General features: G+C 39.9%; 1 protein-coding gene and 1 long non-coding RNA gene across 3 annotated transcripts in view; one reads left to right on the plus strand and one right to left on the minus strand.

Moving 5' to 3' along the window:
- Positions 1 to 26,678, plus strand: part of LOC131765786 (uncharacterized) — a 307,154-nt gene that overhangs the window by 44,212 nt on the left and 236,264 nt on the right. The window contains exons 3-4 of the long non-coding RNA XR_010840245.1: positions 6,194 to 6,233; positions 15,577 to 15,756. This is a non-coding gene — a long non-coding RNA (uncharacterized lncRNA). The remainder of the gene's footprint in view (positions 1 to 6,193; positions 6,234 to 15,576; positions 15,757 to 26,678) is intronic.
- FMO4 (flavin containing dimethylaniline monoxygenase 4) overlaps positions 18,838 to 26,678 on the minus strand; it is a 31,648-nt gene continuing 23,807 nt past the window's right edge. For both annotated transcript variants that reach the window (XM_059079563.2, XM_067031749.1), the window contains one exon: positions 18,838 to 20,936. In XM_059079563.2, coding sequence (XP_058935546.1) covers positions 20,558 to 20,936 — 379 coding nt within the window. In that variant the 3' untranslated portion in view covers positions 18,838 to 20,557. The remainder of the gene's footprint in view (positions 20,937 to 26,678) is intronic.

The following is a 26,678-nucleotide window of genomic DNA, read 5'->3' on the forward strand; positions in this document are numbered from 1 at the left end:
ATTCACAAACATCTCAAAAGTACTTAAATTGAACCCCTAATTTACCATTCTCAAATCTGATTTTTATCGCATCTGCTCTGTATCAGAAAATGGTGTCTCTATTGAATTTATTTTCATGCCAGAAAATCAGAATTAAAACACCTGCTCCAGGACTTCCCTGGTGGTCCAGTGGTTAAGACTCCATGCTTCCAATACAGGGCACCCAGGTTTGATTTCTGGTCAGGGAACTAGATCCTGCCCGCATGCCACAACTAAGACCTGGCACAGCCAAATAATTAATTAAATAAATAAATATGAAAAAACAAAAACACCTGCTCCTTCAATGTTACAGAGTTCAAGCTTGTACGGCGCATCACATGACAGGCCAATCAATGGAGAGATGAGGTGTTGGGGTGAAAACCAGCAGAACAAGATCTGTATAGCAGACTAATGTCCTAAAGAAACATCTTGTCTGGGTTTCAGTTCTAGTTTCTTTTACGGTACAGAGATGGGGAGGTGAGGAGGTAAAGTAAAAAAGGCAATAAGCTACTGCAGTTATTTCCTGGTTCTGACCAAACTCCAGAGGAGATGTGTTTATATTCATTCCTGCAGCCATTTACAGGTGGGTCTGGTCAGGATATTTTCTGTGAGCTAAACAAAAGTGTTTTAGCTTAACATTCAGGCATGGGGGCAGGGTTCCCGGAGATGAATCCTAATGTATGTTTTAAGCTATAGGAAACCTTCTTTTAGTTATTAACTTGCTGCAAGGTGATAGAATACAAAAGTTCAAGTAAAAGAAACAGATCCAATATGGAGTCAGACTTGTTCTTCCCTATTACAGAAAATATATCTGATTGCCAACAGGCACATGAAAAGATACTCCACATAGCTAATTATTAGAGAAATGCAAGTCAAAACTACAATGAGGCACCACCTCGCACTGGTCAGAATGGCCATCATTAAAAAGTCTACAAATGGGAATTCCCTGGCAGTCCAGTGGTTAGGACTCTGTGTGTTTGCTTCCACTGCAGGGAGCATGGATTTGATCCCTGGTCAAGGAACTAAGATACTGCAAGCTGCACAGCATGGCCAAAAAAAAAAAAAAAAAAAAAAAGTCTGCAAATAACAAATGCTGGAGAGGGTGTGGAGAAAAGGGAACCCTCCTACACTGTTGTTAATGTAAATTGGTGCAGCCACTATGGAGAACAGTATGGAGGTTCCTAAAAAAACTACAATTGGAGTTGCCAGCGATCCCACTCCTGGGAATATATCCAGACAAAACTATAATTCAACAAGATACATGCACCCCAATGTTCATAGCAGCACTATTCACAATAGCCAAGATATGGAAGCAACCTAAATGCCCATCGACAGATGAATGGATACAGATGTGGTATGGAATATCACTCACCATAAAAAGAATGAAGTATTGCCATTTGCAGCAACATGGATGGGCCTAGAGATTATTATACTAAGTGAAATAAGTTAGACAAAGATAAATATTTTAAGATACCACTTATATGTGGAATCTAAAAAAATAATACAAATTTACAAACAGAAGCAGATTCACAGACATAGAAAAGAAACTTATGTTTACCAAAGGGGAAAGGGGAGGGAGAAAGATAAATTAAGAGTATGGGACTAATAGATACACAATGCTATATATAAAATACACAAACAACAAGGATTTACAGTAAAACACAGGAAACTATATTCAATATCTTGTAATAACCAATAATGGAAAAGAATCTTAAGCTGTATACCTGAAACTAACACAATATTTTAACTCAACTCAGCTAAATTAAAAATAAATAAATAAAAAAGAAAAGATGCTCAACATTATTCATTAGGGAAATGCAAATTAAAACCACAAAGAGATACTATTACACACCCACTAAAATAAGATAAAAAAGTCAGACTGTCCATGAAAAAATTAATCAGTCGATCTAAGAAAGAAATGGAAAATTTTATTTGAGCCAAATTGAGGATAATAACCTGGGAAGAATTCTATCAGAAAGCTGAGGACTGTTCTGCCTATTAAAGATCAAAGCACAGTTATATAAGTTTTTGAGACAGAGAGCTGTACATTAAATGACGTATTATTGACAGTTTGCACAATTCAGATCTACAGGTACAAAGTAGTGGGTGGCCTCTTAAGATCAGGGAATGTTATCTCCTAAGGAGTTGTGACCCTTGCTGAGATTAAGAAGGAATGTTATCTCCTAAAGAGTCCTGGTTAATGCAGAGGCACAATACCTACTAAAGGAGAGGCAGGAGGCTGAAATGGCCAAGAAAAATTTTATGTTTAAATTTTTCTCATCTTGCTATAAAATATGGATTTTATTTCATCAGACAATAACAAGTATTGATGAGGATATAAAGAAACTGGAAGTCTCATGTATTTCTGGTGGGAATGTAAAATCACACAGCCACTTTGCAGTTTCTTTAAAAGTTAAACAGGAACTTACCATAGGACCTTGCAATTCTACTTCTCTACCCAGAGAAATAAAACAATGTCCACACCAATACTTGTAGATGAATGTTAATAGCATCCATATTCATAATAGACACCACCTGAAAACAATCCAAATGTCCATTGACTGATGAATGGATAAATGTGTGTTATATACACATCTTCAAGTACTACTCAGCAATAAAAAGGAACAAATTGAAACTGTAACTCAGATTAGGACTTGAACCCACGATCTTTTAACTGAGATCACACACCTGGTCTCAGGACTTAATGAAGCTCAGGTTCTTGATGTCTCATTGCAGAATGAATTCAGTGAGAGACAAAGTTATAGGTAAGAAGTGGATTTATTGGACTTCTGTGGTGGTGCAGTTGTTAAGAGTCTGCCTTCCAATGCAAGGGACACGGGTTTGAGCCCTGGTCTGGGAAGATCCCACATGCCTTGGAGCAACTAAGCCCATGCACCACAACTACTAAGCCTGCATGCCACAACTACTGAAGCCCTCGTGCCTAGAGCCCATGCTCCGCAACAAGAGAAGCTACTGCAACGAGAAGCCCGTGCACAACAATGAAGAGTAGCCCCTGCTCGCTGCAACTAGAGAGAGCCTGCGCGCAGCAACGAGGACCCAACACAGCTAAAAATAAATAAATAAATAAATAAGAAAAATATTTTTTTAAAAAAGAAGTGGATTTATTTAGAGAGAAACACACTCCACAGAGTGTTGACCATCTCAGAAGGCAAGAGTGAAACCAGGGAATGGGGTTGTCAGTTTTTATAGGGGTGGGTAGTTTCATAGGCTAACGAGTGGGAGGAGTGTTCCAGGTATTTTGGAGAAGGGACGAGGATTTCCAGGAATTGGGCCACCGCTCACTTTTTGACCTTTGTGGTTGGCCTTGGAACTGTCATGGCACCTGTGGGTGAGTCATTTAGCTTGCTGATGTGTTACAATGAGTGTTTACTGAGGCTCAAGGTCTAGTGGAAGTTGTCTCATCTGCCATCTTGGACCTATTTGGTTCTAATCAGTTTATGTCATGTCCTCGGGCTATGTCTTTCTTTTAAAGGTTGTCCTCTGCCCCTTCCTTCCTGTTTCAAAACTACAATGACATTGATGAATCTCAAAAACGTGCTAAATGAAACAAGACAGACACAAAAGTCTATATAGTATATGATTCTATTTTCATGAAATTTCTAAAAAAGAGAAAACTGTGGAGACAGACATTGAAACTGAGCAGGACCCTTTGGGACTCTCCTGGGTACAAAAGCCCCTCCTTGCTTGGTCCCCTGCAATAACGTTGTGCTTTCCTTCACCACAATGCTGCGTCAGTAGGTTGGCTTTGCTGTGCAAAATTTAGGTTCAGTAACAACATCATATTTGTTGTCTCATGTAGGGGTGGGAACAAATAGTTGCAAATGGGCACAAATGGACTTTTTGGCTGATTGTAATGATCACTGCACAACTGTATAAATGTAATAAAACTCATCAAACTGTAGGCTTACAATGGATTAATTGTATGGTAGGTCAATTATACCTTAATAAGTCTGTTAAAAAAAACCTTTGTGGTACTTTTTGTTTACAACAATTATCTTGGTAGAAGCAGACACCCTTCCCATGGCCTATAAGGTCTTGCTTTATTTGGCTTGTTTGATTTTGCCTCCCTGTCCAATTACCTTGCTCACTGATTTCCAGCAGCGCTGTACTATCTTCTGCCTCAAGGACTTCCTACTGCTGTCCTCTGCCTGAGATACCTTTAATCTTCCACTCTAGCTGGAGAGCTATTACTAATCTTTTACATCTTAATTTAAATGTCACTTCCTCAGAGAGATTCCCTGATAAAATCCCTTCACAGTTTAAATTAGGTCACTCTGTCATTCTCTCTTACTAGACTGCTCCTTCAAAGCATTTTTCAGTCTGTAATCATATATTGTGATGATTTAATTTCTGTCTTTCCACTTGAATGTAAGCTCTAAAAGGGCAGGCACTATACCTATTTTATATATCATTTTCAGGAATTATGCTTTAATGTTAAATTGATTCATATAAAATAAACAAGCAGGGACTTCCATGGTGGCGCAGTGGTTAAGAATCCACCTGTCAATGCAGGGGACACAGGTTTGAGCCCTGGTCCGGGAAGATCCCACATGCCGTGGAGCAGCTAAGCCTGTGTGCCACAACTACTGAAGCCCTCGTGCCTGGAGGCTGTGCTCCCCAGCAAGAGAAGCCACCACAATGAGAAGCACGTGCACCGCAAAGAAGAGTAGTCCCCACTCGCCGCAACCAGAGAAAGCTCGCGCAGCAATGAAGACCCAACACGGCCAAAAACCAATGAATAAAATAAAAAATAATTTAAAAGCCAATTCTTTAAAAATAAAATAAACAAGCAGATTAATTCATTTAATTACCCAGGATTACATATTTCAACTATAATATCTTGAAGGGTTCACTGCAAAGTGCACTGCTAAAATTAAAATTAAAATATTTCATTGATTTTTCTTTTTACCAGTTGGGCAATTAGTGACATTTTCATTTTATATTGGAGCATAGGATTTTTTTCAGGCTAAAGTTATTGCAGACAAGCTCTATTATATAGAGGTTTGAGTCCTCATAGTTGTGCAAATGTTTCTATATACTTTGGCAAAGTTGACTGTCAAAGTGCAGAGAGATACTCCCTTAATTGACCATGTATCTGTAGGGAGCTGAACCATTGCCAAAAGCTCATTTGAGAGGAATCATATTCAGGGAAGATTTCTAAAAGATATGTAGTCCTTCCAGATTATCAGGTACCTGCTTATTCATACTTGGCTATTTTGGTCCCTCCTAAAATTGCTTTTAGTGACTTATAACATCATTTAATACACAGAGCAACATTATAAGACATGCTCCTCCTGAATTTATCACAGAAATGCAGTGTTCTATATTATCCAGCCCTTGTTTTTTTATGAGAACCCCCTGTCCTGCAGGTGCTTCAGACCTGAATATCCAGCTACCTCCTGGGCATCTCCACTTGGATGCAGAACCAGGGATGAGAGTGAGATGACTGAGTATAACGTTTACACATAGAATCCTCTTCTATTAGAGTTACTAGGAATGACTGGCCTCTAAATTTTTATCAGGTTATAATTTTCCCTCAATAAAATATTAGTGGGTACCCCAATATGTAAAACAGATAAAAAAGCAGCGATGTGGGTTGGGTTGAGGGGAAGCCATGCTTTAGTTTTTTCCTCCCACTCAATTATCTTTGATCCCCTGAAGTAGATAACAGTGAAGTTAAAAACCACTGATCTAGTCCATAGTCCAATCCCTTCATTCTTGTGACCCCCACTGAAAAACAGGCATACGATTCATTTAATTGAATGTAAACATAGTAAATGACTTCTCAGAAAGCTCTAAGGGAAAATTTCCTCAAATACTTAGCAGACATTAATACAGCCTACAGTGACAGCAGGCTGTCCAAGATTAGCAGTATGTGAGTTGGATCTGTCAATGCTGCATGAGGATTCACCAAATGTGCTCTGGCTTGTTTATCAATCTTGTCTCCCGAAGGGTGGCTTTTATTTTGTTTTTTCCAAAGATGTGACTTTTTTATATTTCACCCCAAATATTCTTTTTTCTTTTTTTTTTGAATTTTTATTTTATATTGGAGCATAGTTGATTAACAATGTTGTGTTAGTTTCAGGTTTACAGCAAATGATTCTGTTATAAATATACATGTATCTATTCATTCTCAAATTCTTTTCCCATTTAGGTTATTACAGAATATTGAGCAGCATTCCCTGTGCTATACAGTAAGTCCTTGTTGGTTATCTATTTTAAATATAGCAGTGTGACTTTTGAGGGCTTCTCTAAAAATTGAGTCACAAGGGGGAGCTCTTTGTTAATGTATTCATGTTTTGGGTGGGACTTCTCAAAGTTTCCCACGGAAGTATAATATTAATACTTTACTATTACTAAGTCTGGGAAGCCCTGGGCACTGAGCAAAATACTTCTGTGAGGTTTGGGAGAGAAGGACCATATGGCAGTAAAAGCCCTCACATGGCCCAATTTCTTTGAAGTCTCCTGATTTATCTCAAAAATTAATGCAAATACTGTATTCTGTTCCATAAATTGTCCACATTTATTTTAATACTAAAACAGTGTTTTACATTATTTGGCACTTAAATTATTAATATCCCACATCTTTCTCTATCCCACTATACTCCTTGAAAAAAATTAATGCTTCTAAAAGGTGTGCAGTTCTTACTAAGGTCACTTGTGCTCTCCAACTCAGTAAATCCAACAATCAAATCTCCTCTGTACTCCTATTTCCATCCATCCTGGTTGCCTTTGATACAGTTGATCTTGCTCACCTTCTGAAGTACTCTTTTCTCCGGTTCCCTGAGACATAGCATTTATCTCCTCTGCAGGACTCTGCTCTGAGCCCTATTCTCTTCCCTTCTCTCTTTTCTGTTTCTCCTTTTCCCCTCTCTCCTTTTCCTTTTTCTTTTTAAAAATTAATTAATTAATTAAGTTTTGGCTGTGTGCGGGCTTTCTCTAGTTGCGGTGAGCGGGAGGCTACTCTTTGGTGTGGTGCGCGGACTTCTCATTGCGGTTGCTTCTCTTGTTGTGGAGCACGTGCTCACACGCGGGCTTCAGTAGTTGTGAGACATGGGCTCTAGAGCGCAGGCTCAGTAGTTGTGGCTCAAGGACTTAGTTGCTCCACAGCATGTGGGATCTTCCCGGACCAGGGATTGAACCCGTGTCCCCTCCACTGGCCGATGGATTCTCAACCACTATGCCACCAGGGAAGTCCCCCCTCTCTCCTTTTCTATTTAACTCTCCATAGGTTATTTTATTCAATGTTTTGGCTTCAAATGCTTTTTACAAGCTAATGCATTCCAGTTTTCATCACAACCCTGACTTCTCCCCTGAGCTCTGGACCCCTGTATCGAACTATTTATGTGATATTTTCACTGGTATTTGTACCAGCTGCTCAAACCTCACATGTCTAAAACAACTCCACCATACCTCACTTTGAGGCTTTTTTCATTTATTGTGCTGCATGTTCAGTGGGCATTTCCACTGAGTCTTCAGTTGGCAGAGGGGAGCGTGGATTTCCTCTGCTCCTTTAGGTTCTCCTGGCTGGTCTGAGAATTAAACTGACATGAGACAGATTAACAGAAGAAAATCGATCAAAAGTTTAATAGCATATACATGGGAGAGACCCAGGAAAATTGAGTAACTCACCAAAATGGCCGAAGCCCTCACATTAAATACCATCTTCAGCTGAAGACCAAACAGGATATTGGGGTAGTAGTTTGGGACTTTAATGGGGAGGAAGGTAATTCACATGGAGATGGAAAAGAAAATGTTTGGTAAACAGGTGTTTTCTGGGCCATACAGAGACGATGGGACACAGAGTGGCCTCTGATCTCTAGGTCCTGCCAAGTCTCCCTCAGCACACCTAGCCCATATTTTTTGTAGATATCTCTGATAATAGCACTATTCCAGGAACAGACCCTTTATCTATTCTTTAGGCAGCTAAGGGGGAGGTAAAAAGGAAGACTTCCTGAGACTTCTGTTTCTTAAAAATAATCAACCTAAAATAATCCTCATGCCAAAGAGATACATTTTGGGGTGGCAAAATAAAAAAAAATAATAAAGAAATGTTAAAGTAATAGTAAATAGAAAATTCAGGAAATGGTAACTTCTCTTAGAAAATAAAATAATCCTAGTGGGGTTTGTTAAACAATGCTTCAGTGTGACAGTGAAAGGGCAGGCAGGTATCATCTTGGCCTCATTACTGTGTTTTGTGTGATTTTTCTTAAGAAGTGTGAGCAGGAAACTTTCATTCTATCCTATGTACCTGTGGTGTTCTAACTAATGCGTGGCACAAAATGTAATGACAGAGTTCAGGGCATGCTACCCCAAAATATGGCATTTTGGCATATTGAATATCTTAAACTGAAAGAGTTTGAGACAACAGCAGGAGCAGGAAAATCACTATGACACCCACAACCCCAGGTTCTCCCCTGAAACAGATCATAAAATTTCCATGTGAAAGGTACCCTCCCTGTACCAGGAGGAAGGAAGACGTTCTTATTACCATAAATAGGAAATTTGGGGCTGAGAAACCTTACAAACCATGTCAAACTAACCGTTGTCTTCCTGGTTACTTTTTCACCATTTACTACCCCTAGCCCCAACCCCTCTGCCTTGTCAACTCTTCACAAATTTATTTTCTCTTTGTCTAAAAAGTATAAAAGCTTCCTGTTCTGGTCACTTTTTAGGTTTTCATTCTTCATTCTTTTGCTCTTTCTCCATTTTTCAGACACATTGTTTGGAATCACAAAAGCAAATCAGATTCATTATTATATCATGTTTTGTTTTCAATCAAAAGGAAATTTCTCAGTTTGTCTTTACATCTCATACACCCATATTGAGTTCTAAATAATTTTTAGCTGCTTCCAGAAACCAAATTTCCTCTCAAAAGATGATTTAATCCAGGAATTTCCTGGCTGTCCAGGGGTTAGGACTCAGTGCTTTCACTGCCAGGGCCAGGGTTTGAGCCCTGGTCAGGGAACTAACATCCCACAGCCATGCAGCGAGGCCAAAAAACAAAACAAAACACCCCCAACCAAAAAAAAAAAAAAAAGATGATTTAGACTTGAGTACAGTCCAGGCTGTAATTCAGTGTGTTCCTCCCAAACCACTGCTGGAGAGACTCAGGCTCCCTCAGCTGATTGGACCCAGAAAGCTGTATTACTGTGGTTGACTGGTTTTCTGTCTTTCAAGTTAGTGGTGTTCTCAAAGGTTATTGGGAGTGGACATTCACAGAAAGATAGACAAAATAAAGGCAGAAGACTTTGTACAAGATGAAGGAAGAAGATAAAACCCCAGAAAAAAAACTAAATGAAGTGGAGATAGGCAAACTTCCAGAAAAAGAATTCAGAAAAATGATAGTGAAGATGATCCAGGACTTTGGAAAAAGAATGGAGGCAAAGATCGAGAAGATGCAAGAAATGTTTAACAAAGACCTAGAAAAATTAAAGAACAAAGAAACAGAGACAAATAATACAGTAGCTGAAATAAAAAATACACTAGAAGAAATCAATAGCAAAATAACTGAGGGAGAAGAACAGATAAGTGACCTGGAAGACAGAATGGTGGAATTCACTGCTGCAGAACGGAATAAAGAAAAAAAAAAAAAAAGAAATGAACACAGCCTAAGAGACCTCTGGGACAACATTAAGTGCAACAACATTTGCTTTATAGGGTCCCAGAAGGAGAAAAGAGACAGAAAGGACCCAAGAAAATATTTGAAGAGATTATAGTCGAAAACTTCCCTAACATGGGAAAGGAAATAGCCACTCCCATCTAGGAAGTGCAGAGAGTCCCATACAGGATAAATGCAAGGAGAAACACGCCAAGACACATAGTAATCAAATTGGCAAAAATTAAAGACAAAGAAAAATTATTGAAAGCAGCAAAGGAAAAATGACAAATAACATTCAAGGGAACTCCTATAAGGTTAACAGCTGATTTCTCAGTAGAAACTGTACAAGCCAGAAGGGAGTGACATGATATATTTAAAGTGATGAAAAGGAAGAATGTACAACCAAGATTACCCTACCTGGCAAGGATCTCATTCAGAGTCAATGGAGAAATCAAAAGTTTTACAGACAAGCAAAAGCTAAGAGAATTCACCACCACCAAACCACCTCTACAACAAATGCTAAAGGAACTTCTCTAAGTGGTAAACACAAGAGAAGAAAAGGACCTACAAAAACAAACCCTAAACAATTAAGAAAATGGTAATAGGAACATACATATCAATAATTACCTTAAACGTGAATGGATTAAATGTTCCAACCAAAAGACACAGGCTTGCTGAATGGATACAAAAACAAGACTCATATACATGTTGTCTACAAGAAACCCACTTCAGACCTAGGGACACATACAGACTGAAAGTGAGGGGATGGAAAAAGATACTCCATGCAAAAGGAAATCAAAAGAAAGCTGGAGTAGCAATACTCATATCAGATAAAATAGACTTTAAAATAAAGAATGTTACAGGAGACAAGGAAGGACACTACATAATGATTAAGGGATCAATCCAAGAAGAAGATATAACAATTATAAATATATATGCCCCCGACATAGGAGCACCTCAATACATCAGGCAACTGCTAACAGCTATAAAAGAGGAAATCGACAGTAACACAATAATAGTGGGGAAATTTAACACCTCACTTACACCAGTGGACAGATCATCCAGACAGAAAATTAATAAGGAAACACAAGCTTTTAATGACACAATAGACCAGATAGATTTAATTGATATTTATAGGACATTCCATCCAAAACCAGCAGATTTCACTTTCTTCTCAAATGCACATGGAACATTCCACAGGATAGGTCACATCTTGGGTCACAAATCAAGCCTCAGTAAGTTTAAGAAAATTGAAATCATATCAAGCATCTATTCCGACCACAACCTATGAGATTACAGGGAAAAAAACGTAAAAAACACAAACACATGGAGGCTAAACAATATGTTACTAAATAGCCAAGAGATCATTGAAGAAATCAAAGAGGAAATCAAAAAATACCTGGAGACAAATTACAATGAAAACACGATGATCCAAAACCTATGGGATGCAGCAAAAGCAGTTGTAAGGTAGAAGTTTATATCAATACAAGCCTACCTCAAGAAACAAGAAAAATCTCAAATAAACAATCTAATCTTACACCTAAAGGAACTAGAGAAAGAAGAACAAACAAAACCCAAAGTTTTTTTGAAGAAAGGAAAGAAATCATAAAGATCAGAGCAGAAATAATTGAGATAGAAACAAAGAAAACAATAGCAAAGATCAATAAAACTAAAAGGTGGTGCTTTGAGAAGATAAACAAAACTGATAAACCTTTAGCCAGACTCATCAAGAAAAAGAGGGGGAAGACTCAAATCAATAAAATTAGAAATGAAAAAGGAGAAGTTACACTGAAAAAATACAAAGCATCATAAGAGACTACTACAAGCAACACTATGACAACTTGGAAGAAATGGACAAATTCTTAGAAAGGTATAACATTCCAAGACTGAACCAGGAAGAAATAGAAAATATGAACAGACAAATCACAAGTAATGAAATTGAAACTGTGATTAAAAATCTTCCAACAGGGCTTCCCTGGTGACGCAGTGGTTAGGAGTCTGCCTGCCAGTGCAGGGGATGTGGGTTCGAGCCCTGGTCTGGGAAGATCCCGCATGCTGCAGCGCAACTGGGCCCATGAGCCACAACTACTGAGCCTGCGCATCTGGAGCCCATGCTCCATGACGGGAGAGGCTGTGACAGTGAGAGGCCCATGCACCACGATGAAGAGTGGCTCCCCGCTCTCCGCAACTGGAGAAAGCCCTCTCACAGAAACAAAGACCCAACACAGCCCAAAATAAATAAATAAATTTATATTTAAAAAAAAATCTTCCAACAAACAAAAGTCTAGGCCCAGATGGCTTCACAGGTGAATTCTATCAAACATTTAGAGAAGAGGTAACACCCATCCTTCTCAAACTCTTCAAAAAAGTGAAGAGGGAGGAACACTTTCAAACTCATTCTATGAGACCACCATCACGCTGATACCAAAACCAGACAAAGATACTACAAAAAAAGAAAATTACAGACTAGTATAACTCATGAATATAGATGGAAAACTCCTCAACAAAATATTAGCAAACAGAATCCAACAACACATTAAAAGGATCATATACCATGATCAACTAGGATTTGTCCCAGGGATGCAAGGATTCTTCAATATACACAAATCAATCAGTGTGATACACCATATTAACATATGATCATCTCAATAGATGCAGAAAAAGCTTTTGACAAAATTCAACACCCATTTATGATAAAAATGCTCTAGAAAGTGGGCATGAGGGAACCTACCTCAACATAATAAAGGTCAGATATGACAAACCCACAGCAATCATCATTTTCAATGATGAAAAACTGAAAACATTTCCTCTAAGATCAGAACAAGACAAGGATGTCCATTCTCACCACTCTTATTCAACATAGTTTTGGAAGTCCTAGCCATGGCAATGAAGAAAAAGAAGAAAAAGAAATAGAAGGAATACAAATTGGGAAAGAAGTAAAACTGTCACTGTTTGCAGATGACATGATACTATACATAGAGAATCCTAAAGATGCCGCCAGAAAACTACTAGAGCTAATCAATGAATTTGGAAAAGTAGCAGGATACAAAATTAATGCACAGAAATCTCTTGCACTCCTATACCCTAACTACGAAATACCAGAAAGAGAAATTAAGGAAACAATCCCATTCACCATTGCAACAAAAAGAATGTACTACCTAGGAATAAACCTACCTAAGGACATAAAAGCCCTGTACTCAGAAAACTATAAGACACTGATGAAAGAAATCAAAGCTGACACAAACAGATGGAGAGATATACCACGTTCTTGGGTTAGAAGAATCAATATTGTGAAAATGACTATACTACTCAATGCAATCTACAGATTCAATGCAATCCCTATTAAATTACCAGTGGCATTTTTTACAGAACTAGAACAAAAAAATCTTAAAATTTGTATGGTGACACAAAAGACCCCAAATAGCCCAAGCAGTCTTGAGGTAAAAAAACAGAGCTGGAGGAATCAGACTCCATGACTTCAGACTATACTCCAAAGCTACAGTAATCAAGACAATATGGTACTGGCACAAAAACAGAAATGTAGATCAATGGAACAGGATAGAAAGCCCAGAGATAAAGCCATGCACCTATGGTCAACAAAGGAGGCAAGGATATACAATCGAGAAAAGACAGTCTCTTCAATAAGTGGTGCTGGGAAAACTGGACAGCTACATATAAAAGAATGAAATTAGAAGACTCCCTAACACCATACACAAAAATAAACTCAAAATGGATTAGAGACCTAAATGTAAGACTGGACACTATAAAACTCTTAGAGGAAAGCATAGGAAGAACACTCTGTGACATAAATCACAGCAAGATCTTTTCTGACCCACCTCCTAGAGTAATGGAAATAAAAACAAAAATAAACAAATGGGACCTAATGAAACTTAAAAGCTTTTGAAAAACAAAGGGAACTACAAGCAAGACGAAAAGACAGCCCTCCGAATGGGAGAAAATATTTGCAAATGAATCAATGGACAAAGGATTAATCTCCATAATATATAAACTGCTCATGCTGCTCAATATTTAAAAACAAACAACCCAATCCAAAAATGGGCAGAAGACCTGAATAGACATTTCTCCAAGGAAGACATACAGATGGCCAAGAAGCACATGAAAAGCTGCTCTACATCACTAATTATTAGAGAAAAGCAAATCAAAACTACAATGAGTTATCACCTCACACCAGTTAGAATAGCCATCATCAAAAAATCTACAAACAGGGCTTCCCTGGTGGCGCAGTGGTTGAGAGTCCGCCTGCCGATGCAGGGGACGCAGGTTCGTGCCCCAGTCCGGGAAGATCCCACATGCCGCGGAGCGGCTGGGCCCATGAGCCATGGCCGCCGAGCCTGCGCGTCCAGAGCCTGTGCTCTGCAACGGGAGAGGCCACGACAGTGAGAGGCCCGCATACTGTAAAAAAAATAAATAAATAAATCTACAAACAGCAAATGCTAGAGAGGGTGTGGAGAAAAGGGAACCCTCTTGCACTGTTGGTGGGTATGTAAATTGATAACAGCCACTGTGGAGAACAGTATGGAGGTTCTTTAAAAAACTAAAATTAGAATTACCATATGACCCAGCAATCCCACTATTGGGCATATACCCAGAGAAAACCATAATTCAAAAAGACACATGCACCCCAACATTCATTGCAGCACTATTTGCAATAGGCAGGTCATGGAAGCAACCTAAATGTCCATTGACAAACAAATGGATAAAGAAAATGTGGTACATATATACAATGGAATATTCCTCAGCCATAAAAAGGAGCAAAATTGGGTCATTTGTAGAGATGTGGATGGATCTAGAGACTGTCATACAGAGTGAAGTAAGTCAGAAAGAGAAAAACAAATATTTTATATTAATGCATATATGTGCAATCTAGAAAAATGGTACAGATGAACTGGTTTGCAGGGCAGAAATAGAGACACAGATGTAGAGAACAAAAGTATGGACACAAGGGGGGAAAGTGGGGTGGTGGTGATATGAATTGGGAGTTTGGGATTGACATATATACACTAATATGTATAAAATGGATAACTAATGAGAATCTGCTGTATAAAAAAATAAAGTAAATAAAATTCAAAATTTCCAAAAATGCCAAAAAATGTTATTGGGAGTGTTTTAATTCTCCCACACCAGTCTAGAGAACTCTGCTGTTTTAGTTGGAGCTCCTGCCTCTCTTTTTCTTCCTTCTTGGTTGCTCCTCTTTTCTGCTTTTGTCTGTTATTGTTTTGGCTGCTGCCAGTGAACCATTACATCTGATTTTTTGCCTGTTTTTCACGTGCCAGGTACCTGAAAGTTAACTGAGGGTGGCTGAGGGAGGCCAGATTGCCTGGTACAAGTAAAGTGCAGTCACATGAGTGTAATGGGTGTGTGGGTGTGAATATAGTTCTGTTTCTGTCCTACAGAGTGTATGGTAGGTGCTCTGATTACTACTCCCATGGAGACTCAAAGAGTTGGCTTGAAGAGCTGTAGTGAGCTTAATGTGGAGAGGGCGTTAGAACTTGTATGCATAAGAGGAGTCCAAGAAAATAATGTTTTTGAGCTTATTTATTTCATCTTAAGTTATTATATGTATATACTGTTATTCAACTAGAAAATTCAGTCTCTGAAGCTTAGTCCTTTTTTAAAAGTGACTTCCCCCCTTCACTTGAAAGATTTCCTTTTGGAGAGATAAATCTTCAGAAACTGTATAACAGAAGTATCTAATTGTAATGCTGAGCTTTGAACACATTTTATTGTTGAAGAAGAGACTTTTACAGCTGGTTTATTTTTAATTTCCTTGAAAGAACTTGTGAAATGTGGTTTGCCTCATAATGCTTCTCAATACTGTAGTTTTCATTTAAATTGTAATTTTATGTTTAAAAACTGAATTATATGATAAGTGATAGAAGATAAAATGTCTTTAATAATATTTCTAAATGTTATAGGATTATGAATCATCCTTGGGACCTGTGTTTCATCCTCAACCGAGGAGATGGAGAGCCTCCTTGCCACCCCTTCTGAGGGAGACTGTTTCAGCATCAGCTGGAACCATGACCATTTTAAAGGCCCAAGTCAGAGCCCTAGCTGGATTTTCCAACCTCTCCCATTGAATTGCAGCACAACAGGTCAGTCACTTGATTGGTCGTTCCTTCCCTGTGTGTGAGATCTGAGCAGGAATACTTGATCGGGAATGGTCAGACTAGAGCTGGGCTGAGTTTCTTGAAGCAGGTCCCAGTATCTCCACTATCAGGAATTGAGGATTCCTGAAATTAAATTCCATGTACACTGTTTTGAGAATGTATGAGGTGGAGGATGTTTTATTTGCTGTTATGTAAATTTTCAGATAATGAGGTAATTCCCATTCTTACATAGTTGCAATTATAATTAAAATTTGGGGCTTCCCTGGTGGCACAGTGATTGAGAGTCTGCCTGCTGATGCAGGGGACACGGGTTCGTGCCCCAGTCCGGCAAGATCCCACATGCTGCGGAGCGGCTGGGCTCGTGAGCCATGGCCGCTGAGCCTGTGTGTCCGGAGCCTGTGCTCTGCAACGGGAGAGGCCACAACAGTGAGAGGCCCGCGTACGGCAAAAAAAAAAAAAAAATTTGGCTCAATAAAAGACACTTTCATAATCTGTTTCATTCCTCAAGTTGATATCTTTTTTCTTTTTTTATAAATTTATTTATTTATCTTTGTCTGCGTCGCTTCGTTGCGGTGCGTGGGCTTCTCATTGTGGTGGCTTCTCTTGTTGTGGAGCATGGGCTCTAGGCACGCGGGCTTCAGTAGTTGTGGCACACGGGCTCAGTAGTTGTGGTTCGTGGACTCTAGAGCGCAGGCTTAGTAGTTGTGGCACACAGGTTAAGTTGCTCTGTGGCATGTGGGTTCTTCCCGGACCAGGGATCGAACTTGTGTCCCCTGCATTGGCAGGCGGATTCCCAACCACTGTGCCACCAGGGAAGCCCCTCAAGTTGATATCTTGATAAAACCTGATATTTCCCCGACTATTTACCATGAAATTTTGATTCCCAGTTAAAATGATTCCTACACAGTAGCCTTTTCCTGGTATCACTTGTTCTTTGAGAACTGAGACAATATTTAGAAGCCTATTCAAGGTGTAGAGGAAGGAAAACAGCAGGAAGGCAAAGGCTTCCTGAAGGAGGAGGTGTCCTGCTTTGGGCTTCGTCGACAAGAAAATTGAGGTGGTAAGCAACAAATAGAGGAGTTGCTTCCCAAGGCAACTAGTGAGGCAGCCTGGGCTTTAGCGTTACATCTGTCTGGGTTCAAATCCCTGTTCTGCCTCTACTTGCTGTGTGAATCAGGGCAAATTACTTAACTTCTAGGAGTCTTTGATTTCTCATCTAAAGATCACTACATGGAAAAAGATAGCAACACTAAAAATAATGAGGTAATAAAGACATCTAAGGTTTGTTTTCTCCTTCAAGAACTTGGGTATAGATAGCTTAAATATGATACGTGTATGGCTGTTAGCCAGAACTGGTGTCATCTTGGGCCCTTACAATTTCTCCTGTCCTTTCACTGACCCTACCCAGGACTGTACTGTGCAGTGAATCACTTCTCTGTTGTCAAGGGCTTTGTAGTTAATAGATATTGTTTAATAATCACTAGGACCAGGTGGCCTCTATGCTCTGTTAGTCCCCAAACAATAATGAAAACCTTCCCTGACATATTCTGGTGCTCATGAGACTAGTTAACCTGTTCCTAAATCTTAGCTTAGGAATGCAGGTCCTTTATCTAAGCATGTACCCCCCCATAACCCTAGGTAAACTATAAAATTGTTCCAAAGGCCCCTTCGTGGTATGGAGTGCAGCTGTGAATGCTTCCGGATCGTTGTCTGCCTGATTCAGATCCCACCCTGTGAGTAAGTTACCCTATAATAAACTGGTCCATTGATTATATGAAGCTGCCTGCCTTATTTTTGAATCTCAAGATGCCTTCTCAGTTTGGTGGGCACTGTTTGTTTCCTCCATCCTCCAGCAATACTGCTCCTGTTGGTCAGCTTTAGCTGGTTTTGAAGATTTGGAATTAGGTGCTTCTCTGACTGGGGGTTGTTGCCAATAAAAACCTAGAGATACATCAACAAGTTATATCAGGAGGTCCACTCTTTTTATTATTATTATTATTTTAACATCTTTATTGGAGTATAACTGCTTTACAATGGTGTGTTAGTTTCTGATTTACAACAAAGTGAATCAGTTATACATATACATATGTTCCCATATCTCTTCCCTCTTGCGTCTCCCTCCCTCCCACCGTCCCAATCTCACCTCTCTACGTTGTCACAAAGCACTGAGCTGATCTCCCTGTGCTATGCGGCTGCTTCCCACTACTAGCTATCTATTTTACATTTGGTAGTGTGTATATGTCCATGCCACTCTCTCACTTCGTCCCAGCTTACACTCCCCCCTCCCTGTATCCTCAAGTCCATTCTCTAGTAGGTCAGCATCTTTATTCCCATGTTGCCCCTAGTTTCTTCTGACAGGAGGTCCACTCTTAATGATTGAGAATAATTCTTCCTTTGCTATTATTTGCTTGCTGCATCCTGGAAGGTCCATCTGAGAAGCATGAGGGTGGTGCGGTGATAGTGGCAGTGATGGTGGTGGCAAAAGACCTCAAGGTTTGGGCGGGGGTGGGGCACAAGGACAAAAGAGTGATCCTAGTTGGAAAGTGCTACCAGACAATCCACAGAGAGCAAGGCCATACTCTCTGATTAGGCAACAGGCAATCATTTTCAAATCCTTTAATTCAGAGAATTAAAAATGTCATCAGACTCCTGAGCTGTTAATAGGTAATTTACTGTGTAAGTAACACCTATATTGTCTCACTTAATGTTTACTTTTGAGGTAGGTGATACTATTCTTTTCTCCTCATTTTTTAGCTGAGGACACTTGAGGCTCAGAAAGGCTAAGTAACTTGGCCAAGGCCTTATAGCTAATGGAAGAGCTGGGATTGTAATCCAGGTTGAATACTAGAGTTAGCACTTTCAACCAGTACACCTGGCTCCCAGTTATGGATTAGTTAGTTGTATTTATTCTGATTGCCACAAAGACTGTCTGTAAAATAGGTGTTGGTGGACTGTCCTTGTTCATTTGCAGTGCTGAGGTAATCTGAGGTAATTTATCAAGTTGGCAGAAGAAAAGAATGTGGGTAGAAGAGGAGAGACAAGGAACGTCAGCCAGTGAGGTCACTGTTCAGTCATCAAATATTTATTTTGCAGTCTTTTTATCAGGCAGTGTTTTAGCTGAACAGGACATGGTTCCTCTCAAGAACTCACCATTCATTAGGAGACAGACACAAAAAGAAAATTATACTATAATAAGAAGAGAACAATGACAGAGTAGTACGTGAGGCACAATCATTAAGAAGGGGCAGTCAACTCTGCTTTGGGGATTCAGGGAAGGCTTCACAGAGGGAGATGATCAAGCTCTCTCTAGAAAGACAGTCAGGTATGGATTCGAGGGGCTAGAAGAGGCAACAGCTTGTGCCAAAGTGAGGAGGTACAGCACAGTCCATAGTATGTAGTACTAGATGGCAGGGTTTGAAGTGGAGGGATAGCTGCAGGACAGGATTCTGGTGACCTCGGCAAAGGGACTCAGGTCATGAAGAGTCTCCTCTTCCAGGCGAAGGAATTTATTATCTCTAATCAAGGGACAAACTTTGAAGGATTTTTACATTGGAAAGCAACATGTCTGCTCTGGATCCTTTCTGGTTGCCCTTTCCTATATACTCCCCATCATCTTTGCTTTGCTCTGTGGCTTAGGAGGCTCACCTCCACGGAAAACATCAGTTTGTGTATTGGTAACCTAGGATTGCCTTAGCAAAGTACCACAGAGTGGGTGGCTTATCCTTTCACAGTTCTGGAGGTTAGGAGTCTGGAATTGTTGGCAGGGTTTCTCCCTCTGGAGCTTTTGAGGGAGAATCTGATCTGTGCCTCTCTTTCACCTTCCAGTGTTTGCTTGCTTGGCGATCCTTAGTTTGTAGATGCATCACTCCAATCTCTGCCTGTCTTCACATGGCATTCTCCACTGTGACTGTGTCTCTGTGTGTCTTATCCTCTTTTTATAAGGATCCTCTTTTTATATTGGATCTAGCACACCCTACTTCAGTATGATCTCATCTTAACTTATATACATTTGCAAAGATCCTACTTCCAAGTAAGGTCACATTCACAGGTACCAGGGGTTACGACTTGAATATATCTTTTGGTGGAGGGGGGTGCAATTAAATCCACAATAGTCAGTAACCTTGCCCTCTAAATTTTGGTTGGGTTAGGTCACTGGGGAGCATGGGCAGATGATCAGCAGGAGGGAAGAGCCTAAGATTTGGCAATTTATTTCCCTAGTACTTTTGGGGTCACCATGGACTGCCTTCATTGGTCAGCTGGAGGTCATAGTTCTTGAGAGGTGCCCCTCTCTACATAATCTCTCTCTCTCTTTCTCTCCCTCTCTCTCATTCATAATTGTTTTCTCCCCTTGCCTCATTAGGCCTACAGATGGTAGAAGAACCTCACTGTTACTAGTCTGGCAGAATTTAATTCTACTTATGATTTCCCTACACTCTGCCCAAACCACTTGACATAATCTTTATATTAAATTTCCTAATTTGAGTTCTATCTTATTGCTGCCAGGATCTTGATGGAAACAATGACAACATTTTTTATTTTAGAATAATTGCTTAGGTAAAGGAGGCAAAAAAAGGGGATATTGAGACTAGAGAGAACGTTAGTACAATAATTCAGATAAGAGATGATTAGACCTAACCTTGGATGATAACAGTTATGATGGAGAGGAGAAGTGAAAAACACAAGATATTTGGGAATAGAATTAATATGACTTGGTACAACCCTCATAAGCAAGCAGATTTATCCTCGCCAAATACTTATTAAGTAAGGAGAAATTCTGTTCCATAGTTTATCTGGCACCAATTTCAAAAAAAAGTGAAGATTTACAGATCAGTAGAAGGGAGGCGAGCAGGATAGGTGCCCCCCAAGCTTTCAAATAATGTGACATGGAGGCAGGCTTGGAGGAATCGGGAACTATTCGAGTTTTTAAGGGTTTCAGTGTCCTTTCCCACTGGGTCAGGATGGCATTTCTGGCTCCATCCCATTTTCCAGGGCCCATTAAGCGATACTGGTAAGGAGTACATGGTCCAAAGAAAACTTCCCAAGCTAGTCTGGGATCCTTGAGGAACAGAAGTGGGACATTGGGCTTCGTGCCTATGCAGACAGCAAGGTCATCCATGTAGGAAATGTAGTCAAGTCTGTCTCCACTGGTATCTTTCATCAAACCCCTGATAGGGAAGAAGATGGATCACTTTAAATTTTCAAGTTATGAGTTACCCCACCTCCCACCATTTTGTTTCTTTCTATTGGAGTAAAACCATGTCAGGAATATTTTTCTATGTTGAAGAGAAAAAAATAAGAGTTTATTTGCATAGGGTATTTGTGAGCATAATTAATTTTGTTAAAGGAGATGGTAGAAGGAGGCAATTGGAAGAGGACATTTAAATAATGTTTTAGGTTCTTGAATTTGATAGGAGGGTAAAATCAGATCAGTTCAAATATCATAGTTGTTGAATAAATAAACATGATCAGAAAGCATTGCATATATAACTACCTAAATTATTTTTATTGATGTTAATTGTGAGTTGAGAGGACCGAATTGGTATAGCAGTACTGAACATGATACAGATATAAATACAGTTGACCCTTGAACAACAAGAGAGTTAGGGGCACCAACCCACCATGTAGTTGAAAATCCACATGAAACTTTTGATTCCCCTCAAACTTAACTACTAATAAATTATTAGTAGTTAACTGGAGGCCATACTGACAGCATAAACAGTAGATTAATACATTTTGTATGTTGTATGGTTCTACACTGTATTCTTATAATAGAGTGAGTAAGCTAGAGAAAAGAAAATGTTATTAAGAAAATCATAAGGAAGAGAAAATATATTTACAGTGCTGTACTGTACTCATCAATACCATAAGTTTATGTCATGTTTATAAGATGAATTGTCTATTGGTAACTACATCAATATTGTCTTATATGATACAAAACACTGTAGATGTTGTTTGTATCCCTGACACTAGACATCAAAAATGAAAAGATAATGTGAAAAAGAAATTCATATTTATTTACAAGTATAATGAATTATACATTGATAGAAGCAGCAATATGATTATTTCATGGAACCCTAGCCTATATACTAACGAATGAATCATTATAAAATTTTTATGGTATACAGCATTACAGTCATATTCATAGTACCGTATTGGAAACATTGTTACATTAAAAAAACCCACTTACCTGTGATGACAGGCTGATAGTTTCTCCAAATATGAGAGAAAGAGGTATACTGTACAGTAATGTAATTCTTTGAAAGCAAAGTTAGAAAATAGTAAGAAAACTAACACATTATTAATTTTATATTACTGTAAATATCACTCACTTTATACCTATGTAAGGATGGGCTATCCACTTCAGTACAAGTCTTACACATGATGTTCTTACATGACAAGTACTTAAGCAATGATGATGATGATGACACAAAAACTTCTCATACAGTTCTTGCCATGCAGTTTTTAGATTTGCACATGAAGACACACACACACCCCAGATAAATCTATTGACAGTAGGGTATGATAATTATTTACTATTCATTAAGGGGAAGTGGATCATCATAAAGGTCTTCATCCTCGTCATCTCCACATTGAGTGGGCTGAGGAGGCAGAGGAAAAGGAAGCTTGGCCCTGCTGTCTCGACGGTGGCAGAGGCAGAAGAGGTAGAGATGAAGGGGAGGTTGAAGAGGCAGGTGCATGTAGTGTGACTTTATGGAAATACATTGTAGTTTCTGCCTGAAATTTTTGCTTTTTCATTTCTCTGAAAGTGTTTCTATACAGTACTAATTCTTCCATCATTTGCTTTAGTTTCAGTGCCTGTATCATAGAAGGGTCCGTGTTATAAAATAAGTCAAAATCAGTCTTAAATAATTGGAGCCCTTCTGCCAGATTGTCTAATGTCATTTTGTTTTCTGGCACTGCTTCTTCTATGTCTTCTTCCTCATCATCTTGCACTGGTTCAGAAGCACTCATCTCCATCAAGTTGTCTTCTGTTAATTCCTCTGGTGTGGTGTCTATTAGCACTTTTGTGTGTGTGTGTGTGTGTGTGTGTGTGTGTGTGTGTGTGTGTGTTTGGCTGCACTGTGCATGACATGCGGGGTCATAGTTCCCAGACCAGGGATTGAACCCTTGCCCTCTGCAGCGAAAGCACAGAGTCCTAACCACTGGACGGCCAGGGAATTCCCTCTGTTAAGCTTTTTTTTTTTTTTTTGGCTGTGTTGGGTCTTCCTCTAATTGCGGCAAGCGGGGGCTACTCTTCATTGCAGTGCATAGGCTTCTCATTACGGTGTCTTCTCTTGTTGTGGAGCACGGGCTCTAGGTATGCAGGCTTCAGTAGTTGTGGCACACACACTCAGTAGTTGTGGCTTGTGAGCTCTAGAGCAGAGGCTCAGTAGTTCTGGCAGATGAGTTTAGTTGCTCTGCAGCATGTGGGACCTTCCTGGACCAGGGCTCAAACCTGTGTCCCCGGCATTGGTGGCGGATTCTTAACCACTGCGCCACCAGGGAAGCCCTCCCTCTATTACCTCCTGAATTTCTCCAAGATCTTTATCTTGAAACCCTTCACCCCATGCTTTTTATTTTTATTTTTTTTGCCATATCCACAATCTCTTTCATGATTTCCTTGTTGGCTCTGTCATAAATCCTGTGAAGTCACACACAAGATCTGGACACAGTCTTCTCCAGCAGGAATTTATTGTTTCAGGCTTGAAGGCTTTCACGGCTTTTCCTATAACAACAATGGCATCTTCAATGGTGTAATCCTTCCAGACTTTCCTGATGTTCTATTTTCTTCCATAGCACTGACAATTCCTTCCATAGAACACTTCAGCGCTTTGTGTTGAAATCATGGGTTCTGGGTGGCCAGGGGCATTATCCAATATCAAAAGAACTTTAAAAGACTGTCCCTTACTGACAAGGAACTTCCTGATTTTAGGGACAAGGCATGGAAGGAACCAATCCAGAAAAGGGGTTTTCATTGTCCAGGACTTCTTGTTGTACAACCAAAAGACTGGCAGCTGGTATTTATCTTTTCCCTTCAAGGCTTGGGGTTAGCAGCTTTATAGATAAGGGCAGTCCTAATCATAAACCTGACTGCATTTACATACAACAGTAGAGTTAGCCTACGCCTTCCTGCCTTAAATTCTGGTGCTCAGTTCTCTTCTTTACTAATAAATGTCCTTTGTGGCCTTTTCTCCCCCTCTAGAATAGGGCACTTTTGTTTGCATTAAACACCTGTTCAAGCAGGTATCTTTTCTTTTCAATGACTGTCTTAATGGTGTCTTGGAACTTTGTCTGATGCCTCTTGGTCAGCAGAAGCTACTCCTCCCATTATCTTGACATTTTAAAAAAATTAATTAATTAATTAATTAAATTTTGGCTCCATTGGGTCTTCATTGCTGTGCACGGGCTTTCTCTAGTTAATGGTGAGTGGGGGCTACTCTTCGTTGTGCTGTGCGGGCTTCTCATTGTGGTAGCTTCTCTTGTTGCAGAGCACAGGCCCTAGGCGCGCAAGCTTCAGTAGTTGTGGCACGCGGGCTTAGTAGCTCCACGGCATGTGGGATCTTCCCGAACCAGGGCTTGCACCCGTGTCCCCTGCATTGGCAGGCGGATTCTTAACCACTGCGCCACCAGAGAAGTCCCTGTCTCGACATTTTAAAAGACAAATCTCTTTCTAAAGTTATCAAACCATCCTTCTCTGGCATTACAATCTTCCTCACTTTTCTTTTGCTTTAAGTTGTTGTGTAATGACTTCACTTTTTCTCAAGTCACGTTAGTCTATAACTATGCCTTTCTTATAGTAATTCTGCACACATAAAAAAGCTGCATTTTCAATTCAAGATAAAAAGGTATTTCACAGGGCTTCCCTGGTGGTGCAGTGGTTGAGAGTCCGCCTGCTGATGCAGGGGACACGGGTTCGCGCCCCGGTCTGGGAAGATCCCACATGCCGCGGAGCGGATGGGCCCGTGAGCCATGGCCGCTGAGCCTGCGCATCCAGAGCCTGTGCTCCGCAACGGGAGAGGCAACAGCAGTGAGAGGCCCGCGTACCACCAAAAAAAAAAAATAAATAAATAAGGTATTTCACAAAAAGTGCAAGGTTTTCATGCCTGCTGGCACAGCTATAGCGATGGCTTCACAAATTTTCTTTTTTTAAATAACAGTCCTTATGCTGGATTCATTTATCTTGAAAAGACAGGCAACTGCAGCTAGCAGACCTCAATCTATTGTACATATCAACTTTTTCTTGTAATGTCATGACTTTTCTCTCCTCTTTGGGAGCATTTCCAGCATCACTAGTGACACTTTTGTATGGGTCCTGTGGTGTTATTCAAGGTTTACTAAACACAATGGAAAATACGTGAGAACTGCAAGAGATCACTTTTTACTGAGACACGAAATTTACTGGAGAGATGAACTGCTCTTGCAGAGATGATTAGCATCACATGACATGTTAAGCAGATAGTTGAAACACCTGAGCTCATCACAATAGCAACAGGAGGTGGCTACGAAGTTATTGCAGTAGTACAGTATACACTACAGTTAAGTTTCTGCTGTTATGATTTAATACTGCACTGTTACATTTATTTACATTTCTCTTGATTGTGAATGGTGCCATGTATGGTCTGTGTTTATGTGTGCAAGTTTTGATAAATTTTAAAATAGATTTTTGTATCTTTGATGGTAGTAAATAATAAGACTAGTAACTACATATATTTTGTGCATTCATGACATACCTAACTTTTTCTTAATTTTTTCAGTATTTCTAGGCTTTGTGATTCATCTGTGAGTTTTTTCAAATTGTCACAAACCTCCCCAATTTTTCCAATATATTGAAAAAAAATCTACGCATAAGTGGACCCACGCAGTTCAAACCTGTGTTGTTCAAGGGTCAACTGTATAGTGTATATGAAGGCTCTATTCCCACTTATTTCTGTTGTTAGTAAACCTTCATGAGGTGCCAATGTCATTCTTTCACTTATTCATTCTTTCCTTCAGTTAATCAATCAGTCTTAAGTGTGTATCACATGACAGGCACCATCCTAGGTGCTGGGAGTTCAACAGTGAGTGAAACAAAGTCCTTGCTCTCAAGGAACTTACATTCTAACAGGGAAAATCAGCAGGCTGTAGAAAAAAACCCCAGCCAAATAGATATAGAATATATCAAGTGGTAATAGGAATTATGAAGAAATATAAAGGAGGGTAAAGGGGAAGAGGCAATGATGAGACTGAGTGGTTTGTCATTTTATACAGTGTTCTCAGAGAAGGCTTCTCTTATATGAGGTGATATTTGAGCAGAGTGAGCCTACAGGTATGGGGTGGGGGCAGAACATTCCAGGCAAAGGGAACAGTAAGTGCAAAGGTTCTGAGGGGGCTATGCTTGGTATGTTTGAAGAGCAGGGAGCTGTCTGGAGTGACTGGAGCAGTACGGGTGAGGTGGGAGAACAGGAGGCAATGAGGGCATAGAGGTAGTTGGTTGCCTATAGGGGTGCAGAGCTGCAGGGAAGTTTCTGGGAGTGAAATGGGAAGCAGTCAGAGGGTTTTCAACAGAAGAGTAATGTTAGCATTGGTCACTCTTGTGCAGCATCAAGGTTAGACTGTAGAATAGCAGACGGGAGGTACACAGACCAGATAAGAGGTGACAGCAAGTGTCCTAGTGAGAGATGATAGTGGCCTGTTCCGGGGTGGTAGCAGACAGGGTCGTGAGAAGGGTCTGGATAAAGGAGGTAAGAGTTGACAGTATTTGCTGAGGATGTGAGAGAAAAAGAGGAAAAAAAGATCACTCCAAAGTTTTTGACTGTTCAACTGGAACAAGTAGCCATTGACTGAGAAGGGGAAAGTCTCAGAGCAGCCCATGTGCAGGTGGAGGTCGAGGGTTAGTTTTTAGTCAAAATTTCAAACACCTATTACAT

This window comes from Kogia breviceps, chromosome 1 (assembly GCF_026419965.1).
Source record: "Kogia breviceps isolate mKogBre1 chromosome 1, mKogBre1 haplotype 1, whole genome shotgun sequence".
Lineage (NCBI taxonomy): Eukaryota > Metazoa > Chordata > Mammalia > Artiodactyla > Physeteridae > Kogia > Kogia breviceps.